Source organism: Myotis myotis, unplaced genomic scaffold (assembly GCF_014108235.1).
Source record: "Myotis myotis isolate mMyoMyo1 unplaced genomic scaffold, mMyoMyo1.p scaffold_m19_p_5, whole genome shotgun sequence".
Lineage (NCBI taxonomy): Eukaryota > Metazoa > Chordata > Mammalia > Chiroptera > Vespertilionidae > Myotis > Myotis myotis.
In genome coordinates, this window is record NW_023416357.1 from 6,032,379 (window position 1) to 6,059,672 (window position 27,294).

At 41.7% G+C, this 27,294-nt stretch overlaps 1 protein-coding gene and 1 long non-coding RNA gene across 2 annotated transcripts in view; both read right to left on the minus strand.

Moving 5' to 3' along the window:
* Positions 1-9,032: 9,032 nt before the first annotated feature.
* The window catches only part of LOC118656803, a 35,694-nt gene continuing 17,432 nt past the window's right edge, over positions 9,033-27,294 (minus strand). The window contains exons 5-6 of the long non-coding RNA XR_004967699.1: positions 11,711-11,857; positions 9,033-9,259 (exon numbers count right to left, since the gene is read on the minus strand). This is a non-coding gene — a long non-coding RNA (uncharacterized LOC118656803). The remainder of the gene's footprint in view (positions 9,260-11,710; positions 11,858-27,294) is intronic.
* LOC118656802 (myosin regulatory light polypeptide 9-like) lies at positions 13,999-14,567 on the minus strand. The gene has a single exon (XM_036310462.1). It carries the CDS (start codon positions 14,526-14,528, stop codon positions 14,010-14,012), a length of 519 nt encoding a protein of 172 aa, XP_036166355.1. The 5' UTR covers positions 14,529-14,567; the 3' UTR covers positions 13,999-14,009.

Here is a 27,294-nt window from a genome sequence, read left to right on the forward strand (position 1 = left end):
TTTATCCCAGGAGGAAGTAGGAAGAGTCAACTGCACATATTTCTAGGCCATAGTTCTATCTTGTTGTGCATGGGACATTTGTCATTCTTTCTAGCCACCCAGCACCTAAACTTCTTTCCAGTGTTTGAAGAACGTCCCTCCCCCTTCTCCACTGCTGATGCAAAGGCCGCTTCCCACTGTGTACCTTGGAGATGCCGGCCCCTGGGTTTCTCAGCCTTCCTGTGACTTTGTTCATTAGATGCATCCCCTTCAGACTTTAATTAAAAGAGAAAGGCCTTGCCCTAACTGGTTTGGCTCAGTGGATAGAGCGTCGGCCTGTGGACTAAAGGGTCCCAGGTTCGATTCCGGTCAAGGGCATGTACCTTGGTTGTGGGCACATCCCCAGTAGGGGGTGTGCAGGAGGCAGCTGATCGATGTTTCTCGCTCATCAATGTTTCTAACTCTCTATTCCTCTCCCTTCCTCTCTGTAAAAAATCAATAAAATATATTTTTTTTTAAAAAAAGAGAAAGGCCTGCCCAAATGTACTGTAGAGATGGGTGGGGCAGCAGCAACATGATGTCCAGAGGTGACAATGACAGCAGTTATGGTACCAGCCATGGTGGCACCAATGCCAAGGGTGTGAGCAGTGCACGTGGTAGGATCTGGTGTCCAGAGGAGGCACTTGGTAGCACAATTTGGGCAGTCTTCATGGCCTGCAGCTTCCCAACGGATTCTGTGAGCTGTCCAATATCCTTTGCCAGGGATGGGGAACCTTTTTCCTGCCAAGGGCCATTTGTATATTTATGACATCATTCATGGGCCATCTAAAATTATCAACTTAAAAATTAGCCTGCTATATTTGGTCAGATATTTAATTAACTCATCCCTAATGCCTTGGCAGGGCCGGACCAAATGATTTCGTGGGCCTTATCTGGATGTTCCCCAGCCCTGCTTTAAATGAATTCTTTACCTTTGAAAATCATCTAGGTTTTTTCGACTGACACAGCTATTACTCGCAAGATATTGGAAAACTGCAAAATGATTTGGAGCAATTATATCCATTAGAAAGAAGTGGCAATGAAATCTCATTAGATTCCCTTTTGGGACAAGGATATTCTAAAGGCAGCAGTTTTGCCACCAAGAAAATTAAGAAAATAAACCAGGAGCATTAGTCTGCATATCTGTGCATTTAAGCATGGGAAATAGAAGTGACAACTTTTATTTTTAAGCAAATTCTAATTCTTAGTAATGTTTTTAAAGGAAGATTAAATTATTTTCAAGATCTCCTTAATCAGTAAATCTTTTTGTAATTGGTGAATAAAGTGGTCAGCAAACTAGAGGAGGAGTTCGAGAATTCTAAATGTATCACCAAACATCAAGCAGACCGTGAAAAAAGAGGCTTGAAGAGAACATCTAGGAAGTTGTGAATGACAGCATGAAATAAGCAAAGGTCAGTCTAGTTCGATGACATTGGACAGGATGCTTAACATGAAATCCATTTGATCTCTCAAAAAATTACGAAAATTCCATCTGAAAACAGTTAAAAACCAGACAAACATGACACTTGCTATTCCCTAAATTATAGCACAAAATAATAGTTAACACAAAAATAGCAACAGGAGAAACACCTTTCATTAGAGGCTCAAGGTTCAAGCAAACATTCCCTAATTAATCCTTTCAGCAGCATCAGGAAATTATTATTTAGCGTTTTCATAGATAGCACTTAATGTTTTCAAAGTGTTTTACCAACAGTAATTAGCTGTTCTTCTCATCAGCCTTTTGAAGTAGGTCAACATCATTATCCCCATTTTAAAGAAAAGCAAGGCACTGAATAAATATGTACAGAGCGCAGAGACCACTAACATAATCCCCATTTGATCAAGTCCCATTTTTTCTGCCACTCCCATCTTAAAAATATGTGAAAGCACCTTTTTTAAAGAAATGCCTCATTTTAACCCCCCTCAAAACCCCAAAGAAGCAGACAGAATTGCCTCCATTTTGCAGATGAAAGACCTGAGGTTATCACATGTATATGCACACACTCCTCGGGTCAGAGGTGGTGGCTTTTTTTGTCTGCATGTCAGTCCTAACTCAGCCCCAGCCCCAGATTCTGAGAGGACTGAAGCTGCCCAGACAGGTACTCTCTAGCATCTAAGACAATTCCCTCTCAGAGAGAAACAAGTCCCAAGCATACGGGCCACACAGTGTAATGGGTTTTGTAAGATCTGTTCTTACCATAAACAATTCTGAGCTTATTTTTTAAAAATATTTTATTGATTTTTTTACAGAGAGGAAGGGAGAGTTAGAAACATCGATGAGAGAGAAACATTGATCAGCTGCCTCCTGCACACTCCCTACTGGGAATGTGCCTGCAACCAAGTTACATGCCCTTGACCAGAATCGAACCTGGGACCCTTCAGTCCGCAGTCCGACGCTCTATCCACTGAGCCAAACCGGTTAGGGCTGAGCTTACTGTTTTTTAAAAATATTTTTAAATTACTTTCAGAGAGGAAAGGAGGGGGAGAGAGAAATAGAAACATCAATGATGAGAGAGAATCATTGATTAGCTGCCTTCTGCACACCCCACACTGGGGATCAAGCCTCCAACCTGGGCATATGGCCTGACCAGGAATGGAACCGTGACCTCCTGGTTCAAAGGTTGATGCTCAACTACTGAGCTTATTTTATTAATTTATTTTATTAATTTTATTAATAGCATTGGTGATGGGCCACAAATCCCCTCGCACAACTCTGAGAGCCATTTTGAACAGAAGGAAGGCACTTGTTACCTGCAGAAAAAACCAAAACTCTGCCAGGTTCCCTGCTGGCATTAGGAAAAGCAGTCTTGCTGAGAATAATATGAGCTGATTGGTCTTTGAGAAGAGTACTTCAAAACTGGGCAGTCAGATTTAAGAAAATAGTTTTGACCGAAACAGAGTCAACTTAAACCTATTTACAAAGGTTTTCATCGTATGTGTTATTTCTTCAGAGATAATATGAAAATTAACCAAACAAGTATGTCCTTTTTTATGCTCTGTAATTATATTGGACTTCACATTTTTCTTTCTATGAGGATGAAATGTCAACCGTGTATTTTATTTTTAATTTAGTTGGGCTCTTTGCTCAGTTAGTAATTATAGCAAAATATGAAAAATAAAAAGTTGTCAGATCATAGTCTGACCTCCTTTTATTCTCCACTGCATGAATTTTGACTATATCAAGCAAAATAAATTAAAATTACTACCATGCTATTTTCCATCCAAATAACTGACAATTACACTAAGTGAAGCAAATTAGGCCCTGAAGTATATAGAATTATTCCACATAAAAAATAAAAAAAAGAGCCAGAGCCAGTCAGTGTATCTTCGGTCGCTACCCTGCAAATGATGCTCTGTTATCTCAGAAAAGCCACGTTAGGAAACCTGAGTTTTAATACGCACTATTTTTAAAACCTGCTCTTTCATTAGAAGCACACTATGGTAATTCCGGTCAAGTGTTTATTTTCTTTAGTTATATCTTACTGAATGTTTCGTCTGAGGAAAGCACCAGTTGGAGAAGCCAAACGTGTGCAAGGACAGAATTCTTCAAATAGAAAATGACCTAAAAGTTTACATTGGGGAACTTCCAAAAGCAAGGACATGCCAAAACCGAGCAAATCAACACACCAGGAATTTCCCTTTGGTACCTCCCAGGAGTTCTTGTTACTTAGCTCCACTTAAGAATGGAAGCCAGAGACCTTCCATGAACCCTTTGTAAAATGACTTCTTTTCCTAATTTAAGTACTCTATCTTTGAGCAGAGGTACAACTGGAAATCCCCCCTCCCCTCTGAGGGAGTTCTGAGAGGAATGCTACCGTGTCCTGATCAGATGACCTTCGTGGGCAGCTCAGTATATTGGGCGCCATTTGGGACCCCCAAGAATGGTGAGCAGTAGAAATCAGCAAGAGGGAGGAGCCACGAGGAAGCCTGGGGCCCCTGGATCTGCCCCTCTCCCTGCATCACCCAGGAGAACGGCTGCATGTGTAAATCAGATTTTTGACCTTGCCGATCTTCTCATCAAACTGTCCACACTCTACAGACAAAGGTGTCCAAAAGCAGGTGCTCAGTCAAAGTTCATTGTCCCTCTAACTCGCAGGGTTGAGAAAGACTTGAGTGTCATAACATGAGGCCCTCGGAAAAGGATCAAGTGCTGCTTGAATGAAGGCACCATCATCTCCATCTTCACATTCAGGGCCATTTACTCTGCTCCAGCTTGGCATGGGTACAAAAGAGTAACAATAGCTGACGGTTGTGTGTGTGTGATGTGTCTGGTGCTGCATAAATCTCATGTAATACTTATCACAACACCCTGCAGTAGGCATGATTCCACTCCTCACAGGCCACAACACTGAGGCATGAAGAGCTTAAGTAACTTGTTAGGACTGAAGCCTCGTTTCTCTGACCTCAGAGCCCACTCATTTAACCAGTTCCGAACTAAATGTGCATACTTTCTTGGTCTGGGCTCCTCAGTGAGCAGAGCCTGCGGCTGTGTGATGCTATTTTACCAGGAGTCACAACCCCTCAGAGCAGGAGCTGGGGAAAGGGAAGGAAGGAGAACAAGGCTGCATATGGAACTGGCCACCACTAACTGCTCTTGGTTTCAGGACTTTGGCCCTAACATGTCATATCAACTGCATCTCAGCGTGGAGCGAACAAGGGAAAAGTGTATCCCTGTGTCTCACCCTCTGTTGGTGAAATCAACAAGGAATCCCAGGGCTGGCAGTGAGCGGTGTGTGCATGAGCAGGTGAGCTACTGTCAGCTTGCACCTGAAGTCAGACTGTGCAGAGAGAGAGGACCTGAAGGGGTCTGTGAGAGGTCTCATACACAGACCATGGGATTGGATTTCCAAACGGAGCAAAAGTCAGAAACCACATGGAAGCCATCGAGGCTTGGAAACCATTGGTTGCTGTGGAAGAACCATCCCAGCTCTACCACAGGACTTAGAGGGGTACAAGGCTGTGTGTACGCACACTGACGTAAAACGGTCTCATGTAGCAATAAAACACGTCATTTCACCCACTCCTCTTCAACTGTGTAAACAGCTCAGACATCACCCCCCTCTGGAAGTCCTCCCCAATTCTCCAATGATTACATATAAAAACAAACAAACAAACAAAAACCACCAAATACCAGGTTCCCTGCTGGCTCTAGGAAAACTAGTCTTATTGAGAATAATGTGAACTGATCGGTCTTTGAGAAGAGTCATTCAAAACTGGGCAATCAGATATAAGAAAATAGTTTTGAGCAAAACAGACTCAACTGCAACCCATTGAAAAAGGTTCCCTAAGTTCGGATGTGTCCCGTGCATAGAGCCCGGCCACTGCCCTTTCCATCTTGTGTTGCAATTAGCTCTTTATGTGTCAGTCTTCCCCACTGGCCTGCGACATCCTTCAGGGAAGGGACTGATCTCATACATCTTTGAATCCTCAGCACTGGACGGTGTGGCCTCGCACCCATTAGATACTCAAGGGTGCTGTGTAAGGAAGGGGACCTTGGAGGTGTGCGGACCGTGAAGGCCTGGAACAGCCCCTGTGGGCAAGGTGAAAGTGAACCAACCAGAGAATCAGGGACGAGAGTTCAGGCAGTGCCATGAGCCCACCGGGTTTGGAGGCTGTGACGTTGTGGTGGCAGCCATCTATCTACCTGTGGGACTCAATTCACCAGCAAGTAACTGGAGAGGAAAGGGAGACTGTGAGCCAGATGGCACAGGTTTTGATGAGTGTCATGACCAGGAGGTCAGAAGGTGATCATTTGACAGGATGTTAGATGGCATTTCCTGTTGTCTGAGAGTCTCAGCGGAGATCCTGATCCAAAGATAACAGGTTATAAATGTTCACAGACTCAAAGAGAGGTGGTATCAGACACCTATATCTAATACTTGCTAAGAGGCGAGGGAAAAGAAGTACTTAATATACTATCCATCTCTAGGCTATAAAAGAAAGAAGAAAGCATTTATCATTGAGAAATTATTTAAAGAAAGTTGTCCTTCTGGGGAAGAGCATCGTGGGATTTCCCCTCACCTTTTCAGGGAAGAAAGGAGGTTCATGGTCACTACCCTCGAGCCAAAAGAGGGGCTCTCTTGGCCCAGTAGCTCTACAAGGCTTGCAATTGTCAGAATTCCAAGATGACCACCCCACACCCCCTCCCCGACCCCAATGGCGCATACCCTGTATAAGCTCCCTTTGAGTGTGGGTGAGACATGCAGGTATAATGAGGTATCCCTCCCATGACTATATTACATTATATTACAAAAGGGGCTTTTGAAGATGTGGTTAAAATCCCCTAGGACTGGTTGGCTTCCTCTAAGGGACGATCATCCTGGGTGAGCCCGACCTGGTCAGGTAAATTCTTTAAAAGGCGGCTAATGGTCTGAGAGGTGTTCTCGGTTCTCTGGAAGAAAGCAGACAGCTGTGTTGGGAACGGTGGGGCCACATGGCAAGGCACTGTGTGTGGCCTCTAGAAGCAGAGACCAGCCCATAGCCTTCTGATCCAGGGTTTCTCAACCCAAGGCAATTGGACCCCTCTCCCCAGGGACATTGCTGAGCATCCTCCAATGCACAGAACAGCCCCACAACAAAGAACTATACGGCTAACATGGCACTGGTGGGTCCGAGGTTCAGAAATCTTCTCTAAGCCTCCTGTCCCTGCCCTCGTGAGCCAGAGGCAGGAAGAGGGGCCCTAAAGGACCAGAAAAGATCTCTCATCTCCTCTGTGACGCCCTCCTGCAGAACCCCAGATCAATCCCAGGACGGGAGAGAGCAAGCTTTGAATAGAAAGAGATGTAAATATTGATGGGACTTTTTCATACCTTCCCCCTCTCCCCCAATGAGACTGCCCCGTTAACCACAAGTGATCAGGAAAGCTCTGGGAGTCTGCGATACCTCAGGGGAGGGCCAGGGGAATGCAGCTGCGGCATTTAAAGTCAGTTGGTAGAGAAACAATTAAGGGATTTCCTGAGAGCCTCCTACTGGGTCCAGCTAGTTTAATATGGCCGTTATAAGGTAACAGGGTCAGAGAGAAGATGGTTGGGTGAATGGCACGCACCTCAAGGGGCAGGGGTTTTGCCAGAAGGTGGAAGTCCCATCGCTTTAGGTCAGGTTCTCTAGAAGCAGAGCCCAAGGCAGTGATCCTTGTGCAAGAGGGTCAGTAAAGGGATGGGCCCCAAGAACGCCCTCCTGTGACTTGCCCAGAGGGGCCTGAGATTTCGCATTTTTAGCGAATGAGCCGGTGATGCTGAGGCTGCCGGCCCAGGGACCACACTTTGGGACCCAGGGACGTAGGGCAGTTCTCAGAGAGGAGCAGTTGTGAGCCGTCAGCGGCCAACGCTTGGAGGGGCCAGGAGATGGGATGGGAATCAGGAACCAAGGCATGTGGGGAGTGGGAAAACCCCAATGGGGCTGCAGGGGAATCCGGGTCCCAGGAGAAGGCCAGCTTCCTGCTCTGGCAAAGAAAGGGAGAAACCTCTCAGAAAACAGGTTGTTCCAGGCCAAGAGCACCTGCCTGGACTGAGGGTGAGAGGGGACCTAGGAAGCTGCCGTTTCCGCAGTGGGACTTGGTTCCCAGGTACTTTGGGGAGGAATCTAACGTTTAGAGGTCAGTATTTTCCTACAGCATAGCCCCTGAATATAGGGCAGATACTTCATCCGGCATTTCAGCAGGAGAAATGGCACTGCTCCAAGTGCTGGGGACAACCTGTTATATTGTTCTCCAATGTAGTACATTCTGAGGTGACTTGCAAGGGTCCGTGTATAGATAATAGGATTTTTGCCTTAAATTCTGGTATCACAGACGTCACTTTACTATACACCTGTATTCATTTCCTTTTGCTCTTGTGACAAATTACTGCAAACTTGGTGGCTTAACACAACGGGAATTTACTCTCCCACAGTTCTGGAGGCAAGAACTCCAAAATCTGTTTGACTGGACCAAAATCAAGGTGTCATCAGGCCTGAGCTCCCTTCAGATGCTCTCAGGGTGAATCTAATCCTTGCCTCTTCCAGGTTCTGGTAGCTGCCAGCACTCCTTGGCTTGTAGCTGCATCATTACAGTCTCTGCCCCCATGGTCACACTGCCTTTAGTGTGTATCAAATCTCCCTCTGCTTCCTTCTTAGGAGAACATTTGCATTTAGGGTTCATCTGGATAATTCAGTTTAATCTCCGTATCTCAAGACCTTTTAATTAATCATATCTGCAAAGTTTTTTTGTTTTGTTTTTTTTTGTTTTGTTTTTGCCATGTAAGGTGACATTCAAGGATGTCAGGAATTAGAATATGAATATATTTGGGGCCATTATTCAAGCTACCAAAAAAACCATTAAAACTTTGAGAGAGAGAGAGAGAGAGAGAGAGAGAGAGAGAGAGAGAGAGAGAATTAGAAAAACATCACAGGTGAGACCACGCTGTGGTTTGATTTGGGTACCATTGAGCCAACGCAGCTAAGTTCATAGATACAAACTAACTGATCTCCAGAGGGAAGAAACCAGTCTGCTCAACAGGCTTTATAATCTGCTTTGAACACACCAGGTGGATCTCCAATTGCAATGTTTCCCACGCTTTAACTTAACAAAGCCAGTCCTAGCTCCCCTCCTCTCCATGTGTTGTTTTCAGTAAATACACATTTGGTCTCGTGCGAATGAGGAACATGCCTCACGCCCTGTTTCAGGATCCATGTATCCGGTCCCATTTGCCTGAATCCACCCCCAACCCACCCTCGCTGGTTCTTCAAGTGCTTTCAGAAACAATCAGTTTTGCTGACACATGAAATCCAATTTTCCAAGTTTCCTCCAGCCAGTAGAAGCCAGAAACTGCCTTCCATCCAAAGATAAGGATTGCATGTCTCCATGCATATTGTCAAATGTGCTTGACAAAGAGAATAAAAAGATGGAAAACTGGCTCTCAGGCATATAATAACCAACATATTTTTATTCTCTAAATGAAAAGGAAGAGATGCTTAACTGGTGCTATGTAAATACAATAAAACTTTTCTTACATTTAGAAGATTATATTCAGAATGCGTGCATGGAGAAGACCAGAAGGTGCTAAAACCTCCCTATTTACATGAGGCACTTATATCAGTTGAAGAAAGTTCCAGAGAGTTCCGGTTATATCCCCATTTTCTTTTACTGGTGTGAAGAATAATGTGAAAGAATGCAGATCTTGCAAAACTTCTGATTGCTACTCATTTGAATTCAGAATTGTTGTTTTAGAAGCAGCTAGGTCAAGGTCAAGCTTTCATGCAGGAGCTGAGTGGAAGAAAAGAAATGGCTAAATGTGTGTAGCTCGAGTTAGTGCTAAGAAACCCACCATAATAACCACGAACACCACAATAAACAGAAAAGAGAGAGTAATCCTAGAACAATAGCAATAATCTTAGAATAATAGAGACAGAGTAGTCATGGATTTATACTCCCACCACTGACCAGCCCTTACCTACCTGTCGATCCGTGTCTCCTGTTTGTACCTACCTGGAGCCATATTAATATTAAACACCCCTTCCCCAGGAATACCTACCCCATTTTTGCTCTACACTGACCAAAATCTAACCATAGTTCTAGCTCTACTTTTTCTTTAAAGTCTTCCAGCTTATGCTGACACACACACACACACACAGAGTATTTCATAGAATTGTATCAATTGTTTTTAAGTGTATCATACACTCCTTTGTATTATTTAATTACAAGGATTACCACGTAGGTGATGAAGAGGAAGTAAACCTGTTACCACCCTCACAGGGTTGAGATCCCATTCCTAGACCCATCACTGGAGAGCAGCAACCCCTCCCCTCACCCTCTCCCCCTCTCTTCCTCCACATCCCCCCTCCCCCCTGTAACGGCTGGGAGGAGGGCATGGACAGAGTCAGCGCCTGATTACTGGCTGAAACCTGAGCCTAAGACTTTTGAAGCCTTGACAATGTGCGTGGAAACAAGAATTGCATTGCAAAGCCTGGTGTTGTACAAGAAGTAGCGAGTTGCACACACTTTTCTTGGTTCTGCAAAAGCTACCTGGACGGTGCACTTACAAACGTAGGAACAAAATCCGAAGAAGAAAAGAAAAGGCCTTTGAGACTGGCTGTAAGGGGCGAGGGGCCAAAGCTACACCAGGTGGTGATGTCTGTGTGGTAGGCAGGTGCAGCCCTGCGCCTGGGTGGAGCAGCTTCACCATCATTCGCACTGGACTGGCCCTCCTAGAAAGGTGGCTTTGGGGGGCATCCCTGGCAAGTAAAGACTGCTGGAAAGCACACAACAGAACTCATCCAACTTGAGGTTTCAAAGAGTGGAGCCCAGAAGATGAATCCTAACTGTCTACGCCAGTTGTATCCATCCTAGCCTGACACCCAGTTCTGACCATGAGATGTGACAGGAAATCTCCTGGTGTATGGGGTGGTGGAGGGGTGACACCTGTGCCCCACTTTTTCTGCTTCTGTTCACTCCTTCCTGCTTTAAATCATGATGTCTAGACATGTGACGGCACCCTTATGGCCACTAGGTGACTCATACAAGGACAAAAAGCCAACACAGAGGATGTCGCAGTTGAAAGGTGCAAAGAGCCTGAGCTACAGATAACTGTCGAGCCAATTTCAAACCTAGAATTGCCTTCTTCCAGGCTTTGTTATATGAGAAAATTAAGTATCTTTATTACTAACGCTATTTCTCAGTGGGTATGCTGATGCTCGCAGCCAAATGTATCCTAAACGACAGAGCACGTCGTGTTTGTCACTGAGCATATCAGCAGCAGCATCCATGCTGGGAAGACTTGACCAGCGGACCAAAGCGAAAGAACTTGGGTGAATTTTCCCCGAACAAATACGAGACAAGTTTCTAGGGGCTCTTAGAAGCATGGCCATGGTTCTTATAGAGATAGTTGGGGCTCAAAGTCATCACAGTCTACCCCTAATATAAATAGGATTTTAATTGAACTCACAGGCTAGAAAGTTACGGAGGGCAGACTAGGACAGTCATAGCTCCCACAGGATTTAGTTGATTATACTAATTGAGTTGTCTGTCTCGGTGCTACTCATAGTGCCAGTCTGCATCGAGACAAGGAGGTGGCACCAGAATGTAACCCAACCTTCTGCTTCCTCCCTTCATCGAGAAGTCTTGCCACTGGGAAGGAGAGGGGCACTGAGCTAAACTGTGCTTAGTGATGTAGTTAATTGACATTAGGCAACAAGTTCTTTATCTCCTTGCTAATTGGCAACAGTTTGCAGATCTATAACTGGTGCACAAACCACACCGGCTAGTAAGTTACAGCTCAGTACATGGGCAGCCTGCATGTAATTTACAAGGAAAGGAATCCCATGCTTCTACTCTGAAACCTACTTCAGTAATCACAGTGGAAGACTTCTATATATCTGAATGTGCTGGCTACCAAATTATGGTACTTTTGAAATTTTCTCAAATACTAAGCGTATCTGTACGTATTATTGCCTGCTTCAACCAGGTGGTTGGGAGTAAAGAAATTTCATGTTTTGTATGGCTTCCCACTCGATCTTTCAAATATACCCCAATATAGAACAGGTTAAAAAAGATATATATATATATATATATATATATATATATATATATATATATATATATATATATATAAAATTTCTGTGGTATTATTTAGAGATTACATTCAGCAATAACATTTGGAAACTCTAAAGGAAAAAAAAAATCAGTGGCTAAACAAATTAAGGGTTTTGTTTTACTCACATAAGGAATCTGAAGTTAGATGGGTTCCGGGTTGGTATAGTGACTCTCTGATGCCATCAGGTCCCAGGTCGCCGTCTTTCTGTTTAACTGTCCTTAGATGTTGCTTCATGGTCTTGGCTTGGCTATTTTATTGTCAGATTCCTATTCCTATTCCAGGCAGGAAGAAAAGGAAGGGCAAATAGCACAAGGCACATGGTAGCAATGCTGACCTCTGTTAGAGAGTTGTAGTAAATGGTCCCCCAAGGAACCTCTACTTCTGTATCTCCTTGACCAGAATGTTGAGGCATGGCCACTGTGGTTGCAAGGAAACTGAAGAGCGCGCACACACACACACACGTTTTGTTAACACCTTGTGTTAGTTTGCTAGGACTGCCATAACAAAGTACCACAATCTGAGGGGTTTAAATAACTGGACTTTATTTTCTCACAGCGCTGGAAGCTGGAAGTCTGAGATCAAGCTGTCTGCAAGATTGGTTTCTCCTGAGGTCTCCCCTTGGTTCGTAGGTGACTGTCTTCTCACTGTGTCTTCGCATGGTCTTTCCTTTGTGTGTATCTGTGTTCACGTTTCCTCTTCTAAGGACACCAGTCATATTGGACTAGGGCCCATCCTAGTGACCTCATTTAACCTTCATTGCCTTTTTAATTATTCTGTCTCCAAACACAGTGACCTTGTGAAGTATTGGGGATTAGGACTTCAACTTGAGAATTTTTAAGGGACACAATTCAGCCCACAACACCCTTCCAAACATAATCAGGGCCCTGTTTGTAAGAAAAAAGGAGGACATTGATAAAATTTGATCTCTCAAAAAATTATTAGTTGCAGTGGTAGGCACTGCAATATCTGCCAAACCTACTATATTGCTTGATTTTCTTTAAAGAAACAAGAAAGCTTGAAAATTGCCTCAATTCAGTTTAAATATTTATAAACATGATGTATGATGTGGACCATATGGCTATAACAAAAGATCTGCTTACTTATTTCAGATATTGAATTTTTCTTATAATAAAAGACTTTTTCCGCCAAAACCGGTTTGGCTCAGTGGATAGAGCGTCGGCCTGCGGACTGAAAGGTCCCAGGTTCGATTCCGGTCGAGGGCATGTACCTGGGTTGCGAGCACATCCCCAGTAGGAGATGGGCAGGAGGAGGCTGATCGATGTTTCTCTCTCATCGATGTTTCTAACTCTCTATCTCTCTCCCTTCCTCTCTGTAAAAAATCAATAAAATATATTTTTTAAAAAATAAAATAAAATAAAAGACTTTCTCCAGTTGCCATAAACTACTCTAGGAATGCTCTGGAAGACACCAGTAGGTGTCCATTATGTTGAACAGCACTTATCACAAATGAAGGAGAATCTACTTTTTTGAGGACTACTGTTGCTAATGTTTGCCAAGGCCTTTATAATTCAAATTAAAATTAAGCAGGGCCAATTCTTTCTCCCTAACGTTTTAGGGTCAGAAGATTTTTATCTCTCAATCATTACATGAATTAAGCACACATCCTTGACGTGGTTAATATCTGTTCTTTTGTTTTTGTTAGACTATTCATCATATCAATTACATAAACATCAGAAGAAGCTACTTGTAATGTTATCCTTCAAAAGCTTGGGGAATTGCTACATCTTATAAAAAGTTTAAGAAATCATCTGTTAGGCAAAATTCTTTTGATTTGCTTTGATATACCTATCTATATAACTATACATACATCACCGTTCAAAAATGCCTTCTTTAAAAGTGTAAACTTGGCGATGTTTAGTACATTCACAGAATTGTGCAACCATCACCCTATCTAATCCCAGAATGCCTAAAACCACAAAAACCAGCTCCATTCCCATTAGTAACCAGGCCCTAGTCCCCTCCTCCAGCCTCGGTAACCACTAATCTACCTTCTATTTCTGCTTATTCTGGACATTTCATATAAATGGAATCATACAATATGTGGCCTTTTGTGTCTAGATTATTTCTTTTTCTTTTTTTTTTTTGGTCATAAAATTTAATTATGGTTTAGAAAAAAATTGAGTGAATTACTTTTCTGAAAAAATATATTGAATCTGTGTAGATTGCAGTTATGAGGGGGTGGGAAGGCTGGTAAGTTCAATTACCTATTTTCTATTCTGAAAATCACAAAACGTCCTACTTCCAGTCTGATTATAGAGATGGCTGTGCCCAAAATGGCTGAGAATAAATACCACAAGAAAGGCAAAAGCTGCAAAGCGAGGGCACGTTATGGACTCTAAGAGAAAGTCTCAGAAATACCCAATGTGGCGACAAAGAACATTTGGCTGCAATCTGGAGTTCTTTTCAGTCATCCTTATCTTTTGCTCCATGTTTAAGGATGCGTGTGAACTCAATGTAATTGACATTTCCCTTTTTGTCAATAGGCGCTTCTCTGTACAGCTCATCCACGTCCTCATCTGCAAACCGGTCTCCTGTTGTTGTCAGCAGCTCTCTCAGGTACTCTTCCTGAATGGTGCCAGTTGCTTCTTCATCAAAGCAAGCAAAAGCATTTCTGATGACATCTTCTGGATCTGTGCCATTTAGCTTCTCACCAAACATCGCGAGGAACATGGTAAAATTTATGGGACCTGGAGCCTCATTCATCATGGCATCTAGATACTCATCAGTTGGATTTTTTCCCAGGGAGGCAAGCATATCATGCAAATCTTCCTTGTCAATGAAACCATCTCTGTTCTGATCAATCATGTTGAAGGCCTCTTTAAACTCTTGAATCTGTGACTGGTCAAACACGGCGAACACATTGGATGTTGCGCGCTGGGGGCGCTTCTCGGTGGTCTTGGTCTTTGCCCTTTTGCTCGACATGGCGGTGGTTAGTTCCCTGCACCGCCGAAAGAGCCGAGCGCTTCAGTGACCTCCCCGCTGCCCTCGCTGCCCCTATCGTGTCTAGATCATTTCACTTCCCAGTATGTTCAAGCTCCCCCCATGTTGTCCCACGCATCAGCCCTTGACTCCTTCCTTTGACTATTTATGGCAGTAGCTTTCCTCTCCCTGGCTCTCTACATTCTCTACTCTACAACCAAGGTGATATTTCTCAAATGCATTGCTTTTTTTTCTTCCCATTTTTTTTCCTTTTTAACCTTTAAACATACTTCACCCATTTATCCTACCCCCAACCCCCTACCTCTGGTAACCACCAATTTGTTCTTTGCATTTATAATCTTGGTTTTCCTTTTCCCTTGTGTTGTGTTTAGATTCCACATGTAAAAGAAATCATACAGTATTTGTCTTTATCTGACTTATGTCACATAACATAATGCCCAGGTCCATCCATGTTGATCCAAATGGCAAGATTTTATTCTATTTATGGCTAACTAATATTCCATTGTGTATATACTACAATTTATTTAACCATCCATCCATCAATGGACACATAGGTTGTTTCCGTATCTTGGCTCTTGTAAATAATGCTGTGATGAACATGGAGGTACATATATCTTCTAAGTTAGTGTCTTTGTTTTTTTGGATAAAATGTTCCTTTTTATGCCTAGGTGCTATGCCATTGTACAAATCTTGCTTTGATTTTAAGATTTAATTACTATCAATGATTCAGTATTAGTTCTCTGATTCCCTGGAGAGGCAAAGAAAACCACCTTGCAATTCTCACCCCAGCTATCTTGAGTCCTTATGGACCTCAGTTGTGCCATCTACAAAATAAAATATTTTTTCCTATAACCTTTAAAGGACCAATTTCTAAGAGTTTCCATTGAGCCCTATGGTTATTTTTGCCTGCATTAAAAGGAAATCTGCAGACATATGCTTCAATTTTATTTAAACTAGATTTTTCCCTACAAGACATACACATTTTATTGAATGTTCCTTTATTTTTTCATTATTTTCAAAGAGCTAAGCATTCAGAAGCATTTAACTTTACATATGGATAGATTTGGAAATAACCAGGCTAGGGGACAAAGACATAAAACCAGAAGAGCTATGAAAAAAATTTAGTTCCCCTGGAAATTATCCATTGAAGGATAAATACTCATGTGACCTAGTTGTGCCTGGCGAATGAAAAAAGAGGATACTGCTTTGAGTATTCTAATCCTGGGCTTTTAATGAGGGAGGAATTTATCATGCAAACATCTATTCAGTAATGTATGCCACTTCTATTTGTGAGCACATCTGGCTCAGAAATAGAAGAATCTAGTGTTAGACCCACCTGCAAATTCCCCAATCTATACAAAAAAAGACAAACCACACCCATTACGCCTAATAACAAATTCTTTCTGCATCTGGTTAAACTGAGCTTTAAAAAGGATGCTTGTTATCATCTTGTGTATTCTCAGTCCAAAATATCTCTCTTTCATCCCATTCAAAGGAGATTCTGTGAGTGGGAGTTGAGAGTGTAGATGTCAGAATTGGTTAAGCCACCATTATATGTTTTATAGTGAGAAAAAAAATTAAAAGCAGCTGGGTGAGGAGTAAATAAATGTGGAATATCTGTGTATATATATAAATGAAAATAAAGGGGTTTGAAAGAATATAGAACAAATGGTTAATATGGCTAGAATGCTTTAGTAAGATACACATGAGGCAGATAAAGTCAAGGACTGCTACTTCAGTGAAGATTCTGGGAATCCAGTAGGTAGAATATCTACTCAGAAAAGTGAAGGAAAAGATGCTGGACTTTGGACCTCTTCCCACCAAGAAATGCCTAATGGACCTCCTGGGATGTGGAGATAATACATACCACATTTAAGTGCATGGTTCCCATCCCTTTACTAAGGGATTCTCAAGGTCGCCTGCTTTGCTAGGAGCTGAAAGAGAAGCTCTCCTCTTGGTCTGGGCGAGTATGTGTCTCTTACAACACTATGTTCAGTGAAGTTGGAGACATCTGTGGCAGATATGAAAAGCTGCATTTGAAGAACCACTGCACAGGCTCCTAAGATTCATAGGAAGCCATGAACCCTCCTTAAGAAGACAACAGCATGGCTCAGTGATTGAACAGGAGGTCATGGTTCAATTCCTAGTGAGGGCACATGCTCGGGTTGCAGGCTCAATCCTCGTAGGGGCATGCAGCAGGCAGCCGATCAATGATGTTTCTATCCTTCTCTCATCATTGATGTTTCTATCCTTTTCTCCCTCTCCCTTTATCTCTCTGAAATCAACAGAAACATTTTTTTAAAAGGTATACTCCAAGTGCAGGTATCATCAAATTCTTACTATTGATTGGTCTTTTCAATGTACTTCATGCTGGACTGCCTGTACCTGGTTGGCTTCCTTTCAGGCTATTTTCAACTCCTCTTTACTCTAAATATTAACATGTAGCTTTCATTTTTAAAGCTGTCTAATATGGCCCTAGCTGGTTTGGCTCAGTGGATAGAGTGTCGGCCTTCAGACTGTAGGGTCCTGGTTTGATTGCGGTCAAGGGCACATGCCCGGGTTTTGGGCTCAATCCCCAGTGGTGTGTGTGTGTGTGTGTGTGTGTGTGTGTGTGCAGGAGGCAGCTGATCAATGATTCTCTCTCATCATTGATGTTTCTATCTCTTTCCCTCTCCCTTTCTCTCTGAAATCAATAAAAATATATTTTAAAAATAAAATAAAGCTAAGATAAGTATGTCTAAGAACATATAGTGCTATAATGAAAAGCACCATATGAGATATGAGTGCATTTTACATGGGCTTTAAAGGATAGATATGATCTCAACAGATACATGAGGACCACAGGTGGCATTCACTACAGGAGGATGAGGATGAAAAGGTACAGAGACTGGAAAGTACAAAGTGTTTTCCACACCTAGATACCCTTTGGTCCTAAATAAATAATGCTACCGATTGTTAAAGGGGGTATATTAAAACACAATATGTAGGTACACAGTTGTTAATTTTGGAGAATGCAATAGCCTTGACTTAGGTAAGCCACCCATCAATCAGAAAAGGTTACACCTAAAAAAATACCTCATGACTTTTTCTAGACTGTTTAGCTGTAACGTTATTGGTCAAGTGTATTGTTTAACACGCACCCAATAAAAAAAAGGAGTCATTTGCTTTTTTGACAAAAAGCTATTATCAGGACATAGGTATGAAATCTGAGGCATCTCTAATAATCACACTATGAATACTATTCCTGGGGAAGATATGGCCACTGCACCCACATGTCCCATTCAAATGGCTTCTAGAATCTAGTCTTCCCAGCAAAATGTGGCAAAATGATACACTTGACCTTAACTATGAGGAAGCTTGAAAAACAGTCTCCTCTCCAAGAATAGTTGGGACAGCAATTCCTCTGGTAACATAGAAATGATTATTAATACTGCCTCTTTAATATCACTTAATGTTTGGCTTGGGGAGAAACTCATGTGCTTTCTCACATGGGCTAGATGGTCTCTAAGGTCAGTGCCAGCTCAAATTATATAATTGAAGATATTTAAAGGTACGTGACTGTCTGTAATCAAAAAGGTCATTAAGATATATGTTGCCCTTTAACAACCAATGGATTTATGAAATCAGGTAAAACTCTCCACACCAGAAAATATACTTTGTTTTGAAAGCAACAACATTCAGCCAAATTCCAGATATTAGTGAAGCTGACCAATATCTTTTAACACTTTATAAGTGGGACTTTCCTCTAGCAGCAAATTTCACATTTTCATCCAAGTCCTTTCTTGGTTATATTTCACAGTAAAATGTTGCAAAGCACCCAGTTCCCAGCCTGTTTTTGGATGTTACCAATTGATCAACACAGGAGTGGTGTTCATCTCAGTAGTGAGATTCTGCTGGGCAGGAAATACCTAGTAGCAAGGCAAACCAACACACTAAAACCGTTATGTCTGGTAGTTAAGATCTATTAGATGCTCTGAGTTTCAAAAATAAATCTTCTGCAAATTACCAATAGGACAGTTTCCAGAGAGAGCCCTCGTTCTCCGTTTACTGTGACTTCTTCCTGGCCCGCTTTTAGAGTAATCTGGTGGCATCCCCTTCAGGGCATGGAGGAAGCATGCTGCTTATAAATCTAGTTTTTAACATATTTCACGTGAAGATCCCCACTGCTCTGCTCTGAATGCTAAATTATGCTATAATTTAAAGGAGGCTTCAGGGAACACCAACATTATTAACTAACTGCATAGAGTAAACACTATAAAATTCCAACTGTGTTTAAGTTAAAAACAATTTTGCCTGCAACTGGAAGGCATCCTGACAAATTCTGGTTTAGTTAACACAAGCAGAGAAGTCAACAAGATACTCCTAGAGTCTCGTATCTCTCATCCGTGAACTTTCCCTCATGTTGTTCATCCTAAATAGAATCCCATAGAACTGTCTCTTTTCTCAGTCACAAGCTAAATATGTTTAAAGGCAGCTCAAAGTCGGAAGGGATGTGTGTGTGTGTGTGTGTGTGTGTGTGTGTGTGTGTGTGTGTGTATGACCCTGTAACTGCCATGGGCCTGGCTTTCCTGACATGGGAACCTGGCTGCCTTCTTGTTGTGTCCTCACCTGGAGGGGAGGCAGATCTCTCTCTCTCTCTCTCTCTCTCTCTCTCTCTCTCTCGCTCTCGCTCTCGCTCTCGCTCTCGCTCTCTCTCTCTTCTGTTTTATACTAGTAAATCCACAATTCTATTAGATTAGGGACCCACCCTTATGAACCCATTTAACCTTAATTACCTCCTAAAGGCCCTCCGTCCAGACATACTGTTCTTGGGAGTTGAGGAGCTGCAATATGTGAGTTTGGCAGGACACAATTCAGTCCACAGCCCTGGGAAATGTAGCAGCTTGCCACCGCCACCCAGTTGTGCAACAGAAAGGGCAAGAAATGGGTCTGAGGGCCACAGGACAAGTACAGGCACACTCCTCACAAGACCACAAGGAAGGTGTTGTCATTCTTACTTTACAAATTAAAAAGTAGGGGCAAGTTAAATAACTGTGTTCAAGGTCACGTACTCAGTGACAGCACCAGAGTCTAATCCAGGTCATCTCATATCATATCCAGCTGACAATAACTCCCAGTGAGCCTTCGCTTCCCCTGGCTCACCATCTCTGAACTTCTATACCACTTTTATGCTTTACCTTGCAATTCATCAGTGATTACCATCTTGTTTTATTTCCATCATTGTTGTGAAGAATAGTCTGCTATTCCACATCTCTCTAGTCGACCCAAAAGTATTTTAGATCAGAAATTTTGTAGCTCCTCAAACAGCACCCATTCTGTGGCCTAGGTATACAGTAGGTGCTGAATAACTACTTTGATTGATTACTTTTCTACCACAACATTTGCTACAGTATTAGAAGAAAGCCTCTATTATTTTATGTTAATAAAACCCTTCATCTATTTTCCAAAATGTCATAGGTCTCTAGTCACCAAGAAAAATGTTCTGTGACTCAAGGAAATCATCTATTTAGTTGATTATTTTAGATGTAATCCCATAGAATGGCCTATTGGTATGAATGGGGATCTTTAAATACTTTCCAATTTCCCCCTTAACTGGGTTATCTGTCAGAGTTATCATTTATCTTCTCCATTATTCATCCTTACTGTGAAACTGCCATCGTCTTTTGTCATAACTGTCCTGCAAATATCCGGCTTGGTCACTACTGATCAGAAAGATGTCATGGCATCTTTTGCAGATAAAATTTATAGAAAAATCTGAAATTCCTTTGCAAAACCTCCTAAGGGAAAACGATAAAGATTTCTTCCATCGTCACCACCTATGTTATGAAATATGCCATGTTTTTTTTAAATCACTGAGAATATTATGAGCATAATGAGACATGAAACAAGACCAAATTTTATAGTACAGTACTCATATTAAAATATCAAAATCATGCTACCTTTTACCTTACCCTACCTCAGCTGCCAGTGCTGGGACTTGTCATAACTCAAAAATCCTTTCTTCAAGAATCTAACTCCCTGATGACCAGCAATTATGCCCTCACATTATCTCCTCTGGCCCCCTGCATAAACTCTTCACCCACCCAGACTTCCAGTGCAATGACCCCACCCCCCCCGCAATCACGACCACACACTCCACTCCCTCCTATCGTTACTGCCCTCCTTGCCCCCAAAGTCCTCCATTTCCTCCATCTTTATTCAAGCTGCTGAACATTCTTGGAGAAAATAACATAATCAGGCGAAATTATTTCTGTGCTTGTGTCTTTTCCCAGGGGCAGGAGGTTGCTGTGTCTTTTGTTTTGTTCCTGTTTTGAGGGGCGTGAGGGCTGCCTCTTCTCCTAAGTTTTAGGGAAGATTGATGGATGGCTCCTGTTAGACCCAAACTATACTTAATTTTTTAAAAACATTGTACACACTCACAGTTTAAAAATTCAAGCAATGTGAAAGGCATCGAGGGCAATGTAAGTCTCCTCCACCCCTGACCTCGGTCCCAGGTTCCCCTCTCCAGAAGAAGCCAGTGTTTTGTTTTCTCTGCTCTTTGATGGAATTATAGTATCCCAATCAAGACAGGCTGGTGAAGGCTCAGTTAGTCTGGACTGGAATGGCCATGGAATTGAGGACCACTGTCTGTGCTAGTGATGAGAGGCCAAAGGATGTGTAACTAAAGGGGAAGAATTGATGAACCACATAAACAGCATGTTCTTGCTTTTATTACTTGACTAAAATATTCACAGTGAAACAGCCATTGCTTTTGCAATACAGAGAAGTTAGTGTACTTAGAATTAGTCATTTAAGGTCTGAAATATGGATTATTATTTTCCCTGAGGTCATATAAACCATTTTAAGATGCTGATGGGGTTAATATATCAGTAAGGGAATACTTGTTTCTGTCATAATTATAACTCAAGTAACTCTTTTTAGCATGTTGCTTTGTCATCTTATTATGTGCCATATTACTTTAAAATGACCACCATACAAAAATTACCTAACTAGAGAGAAACCAAGATGGCAGCATAGGTAAACACCGGAAATTGCTGTCTCACACAGCCACTTCAAAAATACAACTAAAAGACAAAACGAACATCATCCAGAACCACAGAAAGGCTGGCTGAGTGGAAATTCTACAACTAGAAGGAAAGAGAAAAGCACACTGAGACTCAGAGGAGGTGCGGAAGTAAACTGCAGAGGTATGGAGGCGCACGTGGAAAGGGCTGGCAACTGAGGACGCGGTTGTCTTTTTCAATCAGGAAGGAGACACAAGCTCCCGACTGCTCTGAACTCCAGCTCTGGGCGAGTGTCTGGGGACCCAGACTCATACGGGGAGAAACTGGACTGTCTGGCAGCAGTTGGAACTTGAGGGCGGCTTTCTCTCAGAGGTGCTTGCAGCGATTACCGGGACACTGAGACGTGGGGCCTCTTAGGGTAGGACTGAGGAGCAGCCATAGCTGCTTGCTCCACCCTGTTGATCCCCTGAGACCCCACCCCATCCAAGCTGTGCAAAGAGGCTTTTGCATATGAAAGGCCTGGCCCTTTGCAATCTGAAAATTGCCTAACAAACTGCAGCTGGGCCAGACAGACCCAGAACTTCCAAAAGAAGGCCCAAGGCCCCACAGCAGCTTCCATTGCTTCACACCTGGGCCTCATCTAAGCACCTCCAAACCCCAAACAAAGAAGAGGAATCTGCAGATCTCTCCATAGCTCCTGCTGGATAGCCTCAGGAAGAGGCTAAATTAGCACCTCCTTAGAGATTCAAGAGCCAGTGTACCCAGTGGTCAGAGTGGGAACACCCAGATTACAACTCCTCAGATCCATAAGGGACACACTCAGGGGGCAGACTCAGTGAGCACTAAAGCCCCACTGAAGCAAGTCTTGCCCCATAAGGGTGTCCCCAGCACAGAAGTTCTCCTACTGCAGACACAGCTGATTCTCACAGCCAATTGGCCTGGAGGTCAATTCCTCCCAGTGATCCTACAACAATCAAGGCTTAACTACAACAAGACTGTGCACACAGCCCACAAAGGGGTGCACCAAGAGTGTCCACCTCAGATAATTGGGGAGGCTGAGCCACTGGGCCCTATAGGACACCTAGCACAGAAAGCCACTCTATCAACACAGGAAAGCATAAAAAATGCAGAGACAAAGAAACAAGTCACAAATGACAGAAATGGAGGAAAGCAAACTACTGGGTAAAGAGTTCAAAACCACACTTAGAAGGTTTTTCAAGATTTTTCTAGAAACCACTGATAAATTTAGTAAGACCCTCAATAAGTGTAGTGAAACCGCCAATAAATTTAGTGAGACCCTCAAGAAATCTAGTGAGACATTCGAGGTTATGAAAAAGGACCAACTAGAAATTAAGCATACACTGATTGAAATAAAGAATATTATACAAAGATCCAACAGCAGACTAGAGGATCACAAGAATCAAGTCAAAGATTTGAAATACGAAGAAGCAAAAAACACCCAACCAGAAAAGCAAAAACAAAAAAGAATCCAACAATATGAAGATAGTGTAAGGAGCCTCTGGGACAACTTTAAGCATACTAACATCCGAATTATGGGGGTGCCAGAAGAAGAGAAAGAGCAAGATATTGAAAACCTATTTGAAGAAATAATGACAGAAAACTTTCCCTACCTGGTGAAAGAAAGAGACTGACAAGTCCAGGAAGCGCAGAGAACCCCAAACAAAAGGAATCCAAAGAGGACCACACCAAGACACATCATAATTAAAATGCCAAGAGCAAAAGACAAAGAAAGAATCTTAAAAGCAGCAAGAGGAAAGAAGTCAGTTACCTACAAGGGAGTACCCATACGAATATCAGCTGATTTCTCAACAGAAACTATGCAGGCCAGAAGGGAGTGGCAAGAAATATTCAAAGTGATGAATAGCAAGAACCTACAACCAAGATTACTCTACCCAGCAGAGCTATCATTCAGAATTGAAGGTCAGATAAAGAGCTTCACAGATAAGAAAAAGCTAAAGGAGTTCATCACCACCAAACCAGTATTATATGAAATGCTGAAAGGTATCCTTTAAGAAGAGGAAGAAGAAGAAAAAGGTAAAGATACAAATTATGAACAACAAATACACATCTATCAACAAGTGAATCTAAAAATCAAGAGAATAAATAATCTGATGAACAGAATAAACCAGTGAATATAATAGAATCAGGGACATAGAAAGGGAGTGGACTGACTACTCTCGGGGTGCGGGGGGGGCGGGATATAGGGGATGCGGGAATAGACTGAACAAAAATCGTACACCTATGGATGAGGACAGTGGGGGAGGGAGGTAAGGGCAGAGGGTGGGGTGAGAACCGGGTGGAGGGGAGCTATGGGGGGAAAAAGAGGAACAACTGTAATAACCTGAACAATAAAGATTTAATTAAAAAATAAATAAATAAATAAAATAAAAACATTCAAACCTGTAATAAATAAATCAATAATGCTACAATAAAAATTTAAAAAAAATGACCACCATACTTAGTTTTTTTTTTCTGATTACACTATTTTCTTTTGACTTCACTTTATATAAAATACATACAGTATTAAATTGAAGTGCTTCAAATGAATTTTCTAAACTTAAAACGTATGAACTGTGGCTACAAGGCTCTGAAAGCTTAAGACTAGGAACCCAGGAACTTCTGCTCCTACATTTGAATTTTATGGTAATTAAGATTCAGTTTTTATCCCCAAGTCTGTTGATATCAGTTGTACTAATTATTATAATTATATAATTCAATTACATATTACACAGAATTAGAAATATGAGTGCAAATAAGTTAGGCTTTGATTCTGTGAAAACTTAAATCAAATGCTTACAGATGCTTAAAAGGTGAGTTGCTAAAAAAAAAAAAAATCAAATTATATGCAGGTGAGGTAATTGTTAAAAAAACTTCTTTAATTGTAAAAATCCAGAAAGATTCTGCACTCAGACTGCTCAGCAATGTCTTTATAGTCTTTCTCCATATTATGAAGTGGAAACTATACAATTAAAAATGATATAAATGAGAGTGTGATTTATGCCAAAAATTTTTTTCAAAAATACAATTAGTATTTTCAAAACTCAAAGGAAAGAACTTGGCTCCACTGAAGAGTTGGTGAGTGAATGCACAAGTACAAGCTTTCATTTAAAAACATATTATGTGTTTTTGGATTATTTCCCCCTTCAACCACTTTTTATAATTGAAATATAACATATAGCATTTTGTAAATTTAAGGTATACAACATGCTAATTCGATACATTTGTAAATTTACAATGATTGTCATTATAGTGATAATCAGCACCTCTACACATCACATAATTGCCATTTCTCTTTAGTAGTTAAAATAATTAAGATCTAGTCTCTTAGCAAGTTTGATATACTTGATTATAAGTATATGAAAACACACAGTAAACAATAAAAAAAAAAAGTGGTAGAAAAGTGAGGCCCCTAAGAACTCAATGAAAGAGAAAAAGGAGGGAGACAATTTGTTAGCTCATTTTAGGAAGACTTCGAAGTATTCTGTTATTTTGCACTCATTGAAGCATAGGACAAATTATTTCACTTCTGTAATTGTCTACTTCCTATGATCTTCCTTCAAAGACTGAATGAGCATTTGCCAATAACAGGAGCCCAACCTAAACCAAAAAGGAAATTCATCAGCTCATGTAACTTGGAAGTCCAAAGGCTGAACTTTATGCATAAGTGAATCTAAGAACTCGAGATGACATTGTCCTCCTTTCTCCTCTCTCCATCTTTCAGCTCTACTTTCCCCGTGTTGACCTAGATTCTCCTCAAGAGGTGTCAAAGTTGTCCACCGGCAACCCCAGGAGACAGAGCATACCACTCTTATAAGACCTCCAACGAAAGTCCTAGGTAACATTCTCAGTCAGATGTTAAGATTGGCCCATGTTAGGTCATGTAGTCATCCCTCCTCCAATAACTCAGTGTAGAACAGCGATTTTCAACCGGTGTGCCACAGCAGGCACACTGGTGTGCCCTAAGAACTTTTAAAACATGCAATACCTGACTATTTAGTCAGGGGCACTGATCTTGTTTCCCCGAGATTGTCAAATTAAAAAATAACAACAACTAACACAACAATAGCTTTCCGGTGTGAATGAATCAAAATCATACCTTTTTTTGTTGTTATTGTTTTTTGTCTGATCAGATCGGCAAAAACTATAATATATTTTTTGGTGTGCTGCAGAATTGTAGTAATTAGTTTATGTGTTCCAGGAGATGAAAAAGGTTGAAAATCACTGGCTTAGTAGAATGTTTCAGCCTCCAGTGTAACCACACCTGGAGCAAAATCAAAGCAATATTACCAAAAGGAGAAAAAAATTCTGGGCAGGCAAAAATTATAAATGTTAATTTATTAAATTTCAATTACATTTCTTTTTTCCCATTACTCCTTTCTTTTCTCTTTAGTCGCTTTCCTTTTTGGGAAAGGACTTAAACCAAGTCTTCCTTGAACTTTTTCAAGTGCTTCACTGTTAACTTGATAGTAATAAATAAAGAAGTAAACTCTCTATTGTTATGGGTTGAATTGTGTTCCCCCCAAATTTATATGTTGAAGTCCTAACCTCCAGTACCTCAGATTATGACCTTTTTTGGAGACAGTCTTTACAGATGTAATCAAGTCAAAATGAGGTCATTATGGCTGATGTTCTTATAAAAAGGAGAAATTTGGAGTTACACACATACAGGGAGAAGGTGACATCCTATATAATAAAAGCCTAATATGCCAAGTGTCTGGTCGTCCAGTCATCCATTCAACCAATCAAAGCATAACATGCTAATGATATGCTAAGGCCGCTCAACCGCTTGCTATGACGTGCACTGACCACCAGGGGGCAGATGCTCCAACTGATAGGTTAGCTTGCTGCTGGGGTCCGGCTGATCAGGACTGAGACAGGCCGGACACGCCCTGGAGCCTTTCCGCATCCCTCCCCAGCCCCAACTGTGCACCAGTGGGGTCCCTCGGCATGGCCTGTGCCCTCTGGCAATCCAAGGCCCCTTGGGGGATTGTGCCGAGGGACCCCACTGGTGTACGAATTCGTGCACCAGCTCTCCAGTATATATAGTAGGTCTTCGGATTACATCATAGATCCATTCCTATGGCCACAATGTAACACAATTTTTGCCCTAAGTCGGAACCCACCTACATAAGCACCTACGTCACTCACATGGAGCACAGACACAGCAGTAATGAAGTGAAACAGTAAAAAAAAATGTTAAAGAAAGATAACAATTCCTGACCTTTATTTGTTGTAAATAAATAATAAACAATATAAAGCACATATGTACATACGTCGAAATGATGGAACTTTTTTTTTATATAAATACTGTAAATAGGAGATGGCGACGTAACCACAAAGTCGAGTCTGACGTAACCCGAGGACTCCCTGTGGATATGAGGGAAGGAGACAGGCAGGAAGATGGGAAGAATGTATAGGTAGATGAAAATTATTGTTAGTATTTTGGCTCTTGGTTTGGGTGACTATTCACCATACCTGTCTTTGTGGGGAGGGGTGGCAAATAAAAATAAATTTTAAGAATAAAAAGTATAATATAGAAGAATCATTTATGGATCAATGATGATAATGTATTATGATTAATTTAATTCTATTTACCTGTGATCCAAATAAAACATTATGTCAGTGGTTCTCAACCTGTGGGTCGCGACCCCTTTGGTGGTCGAACGACCCTTTCACAGGGGTCGCCTAAGACCATCCTGCATATCAGATATTTACGTTAGGAT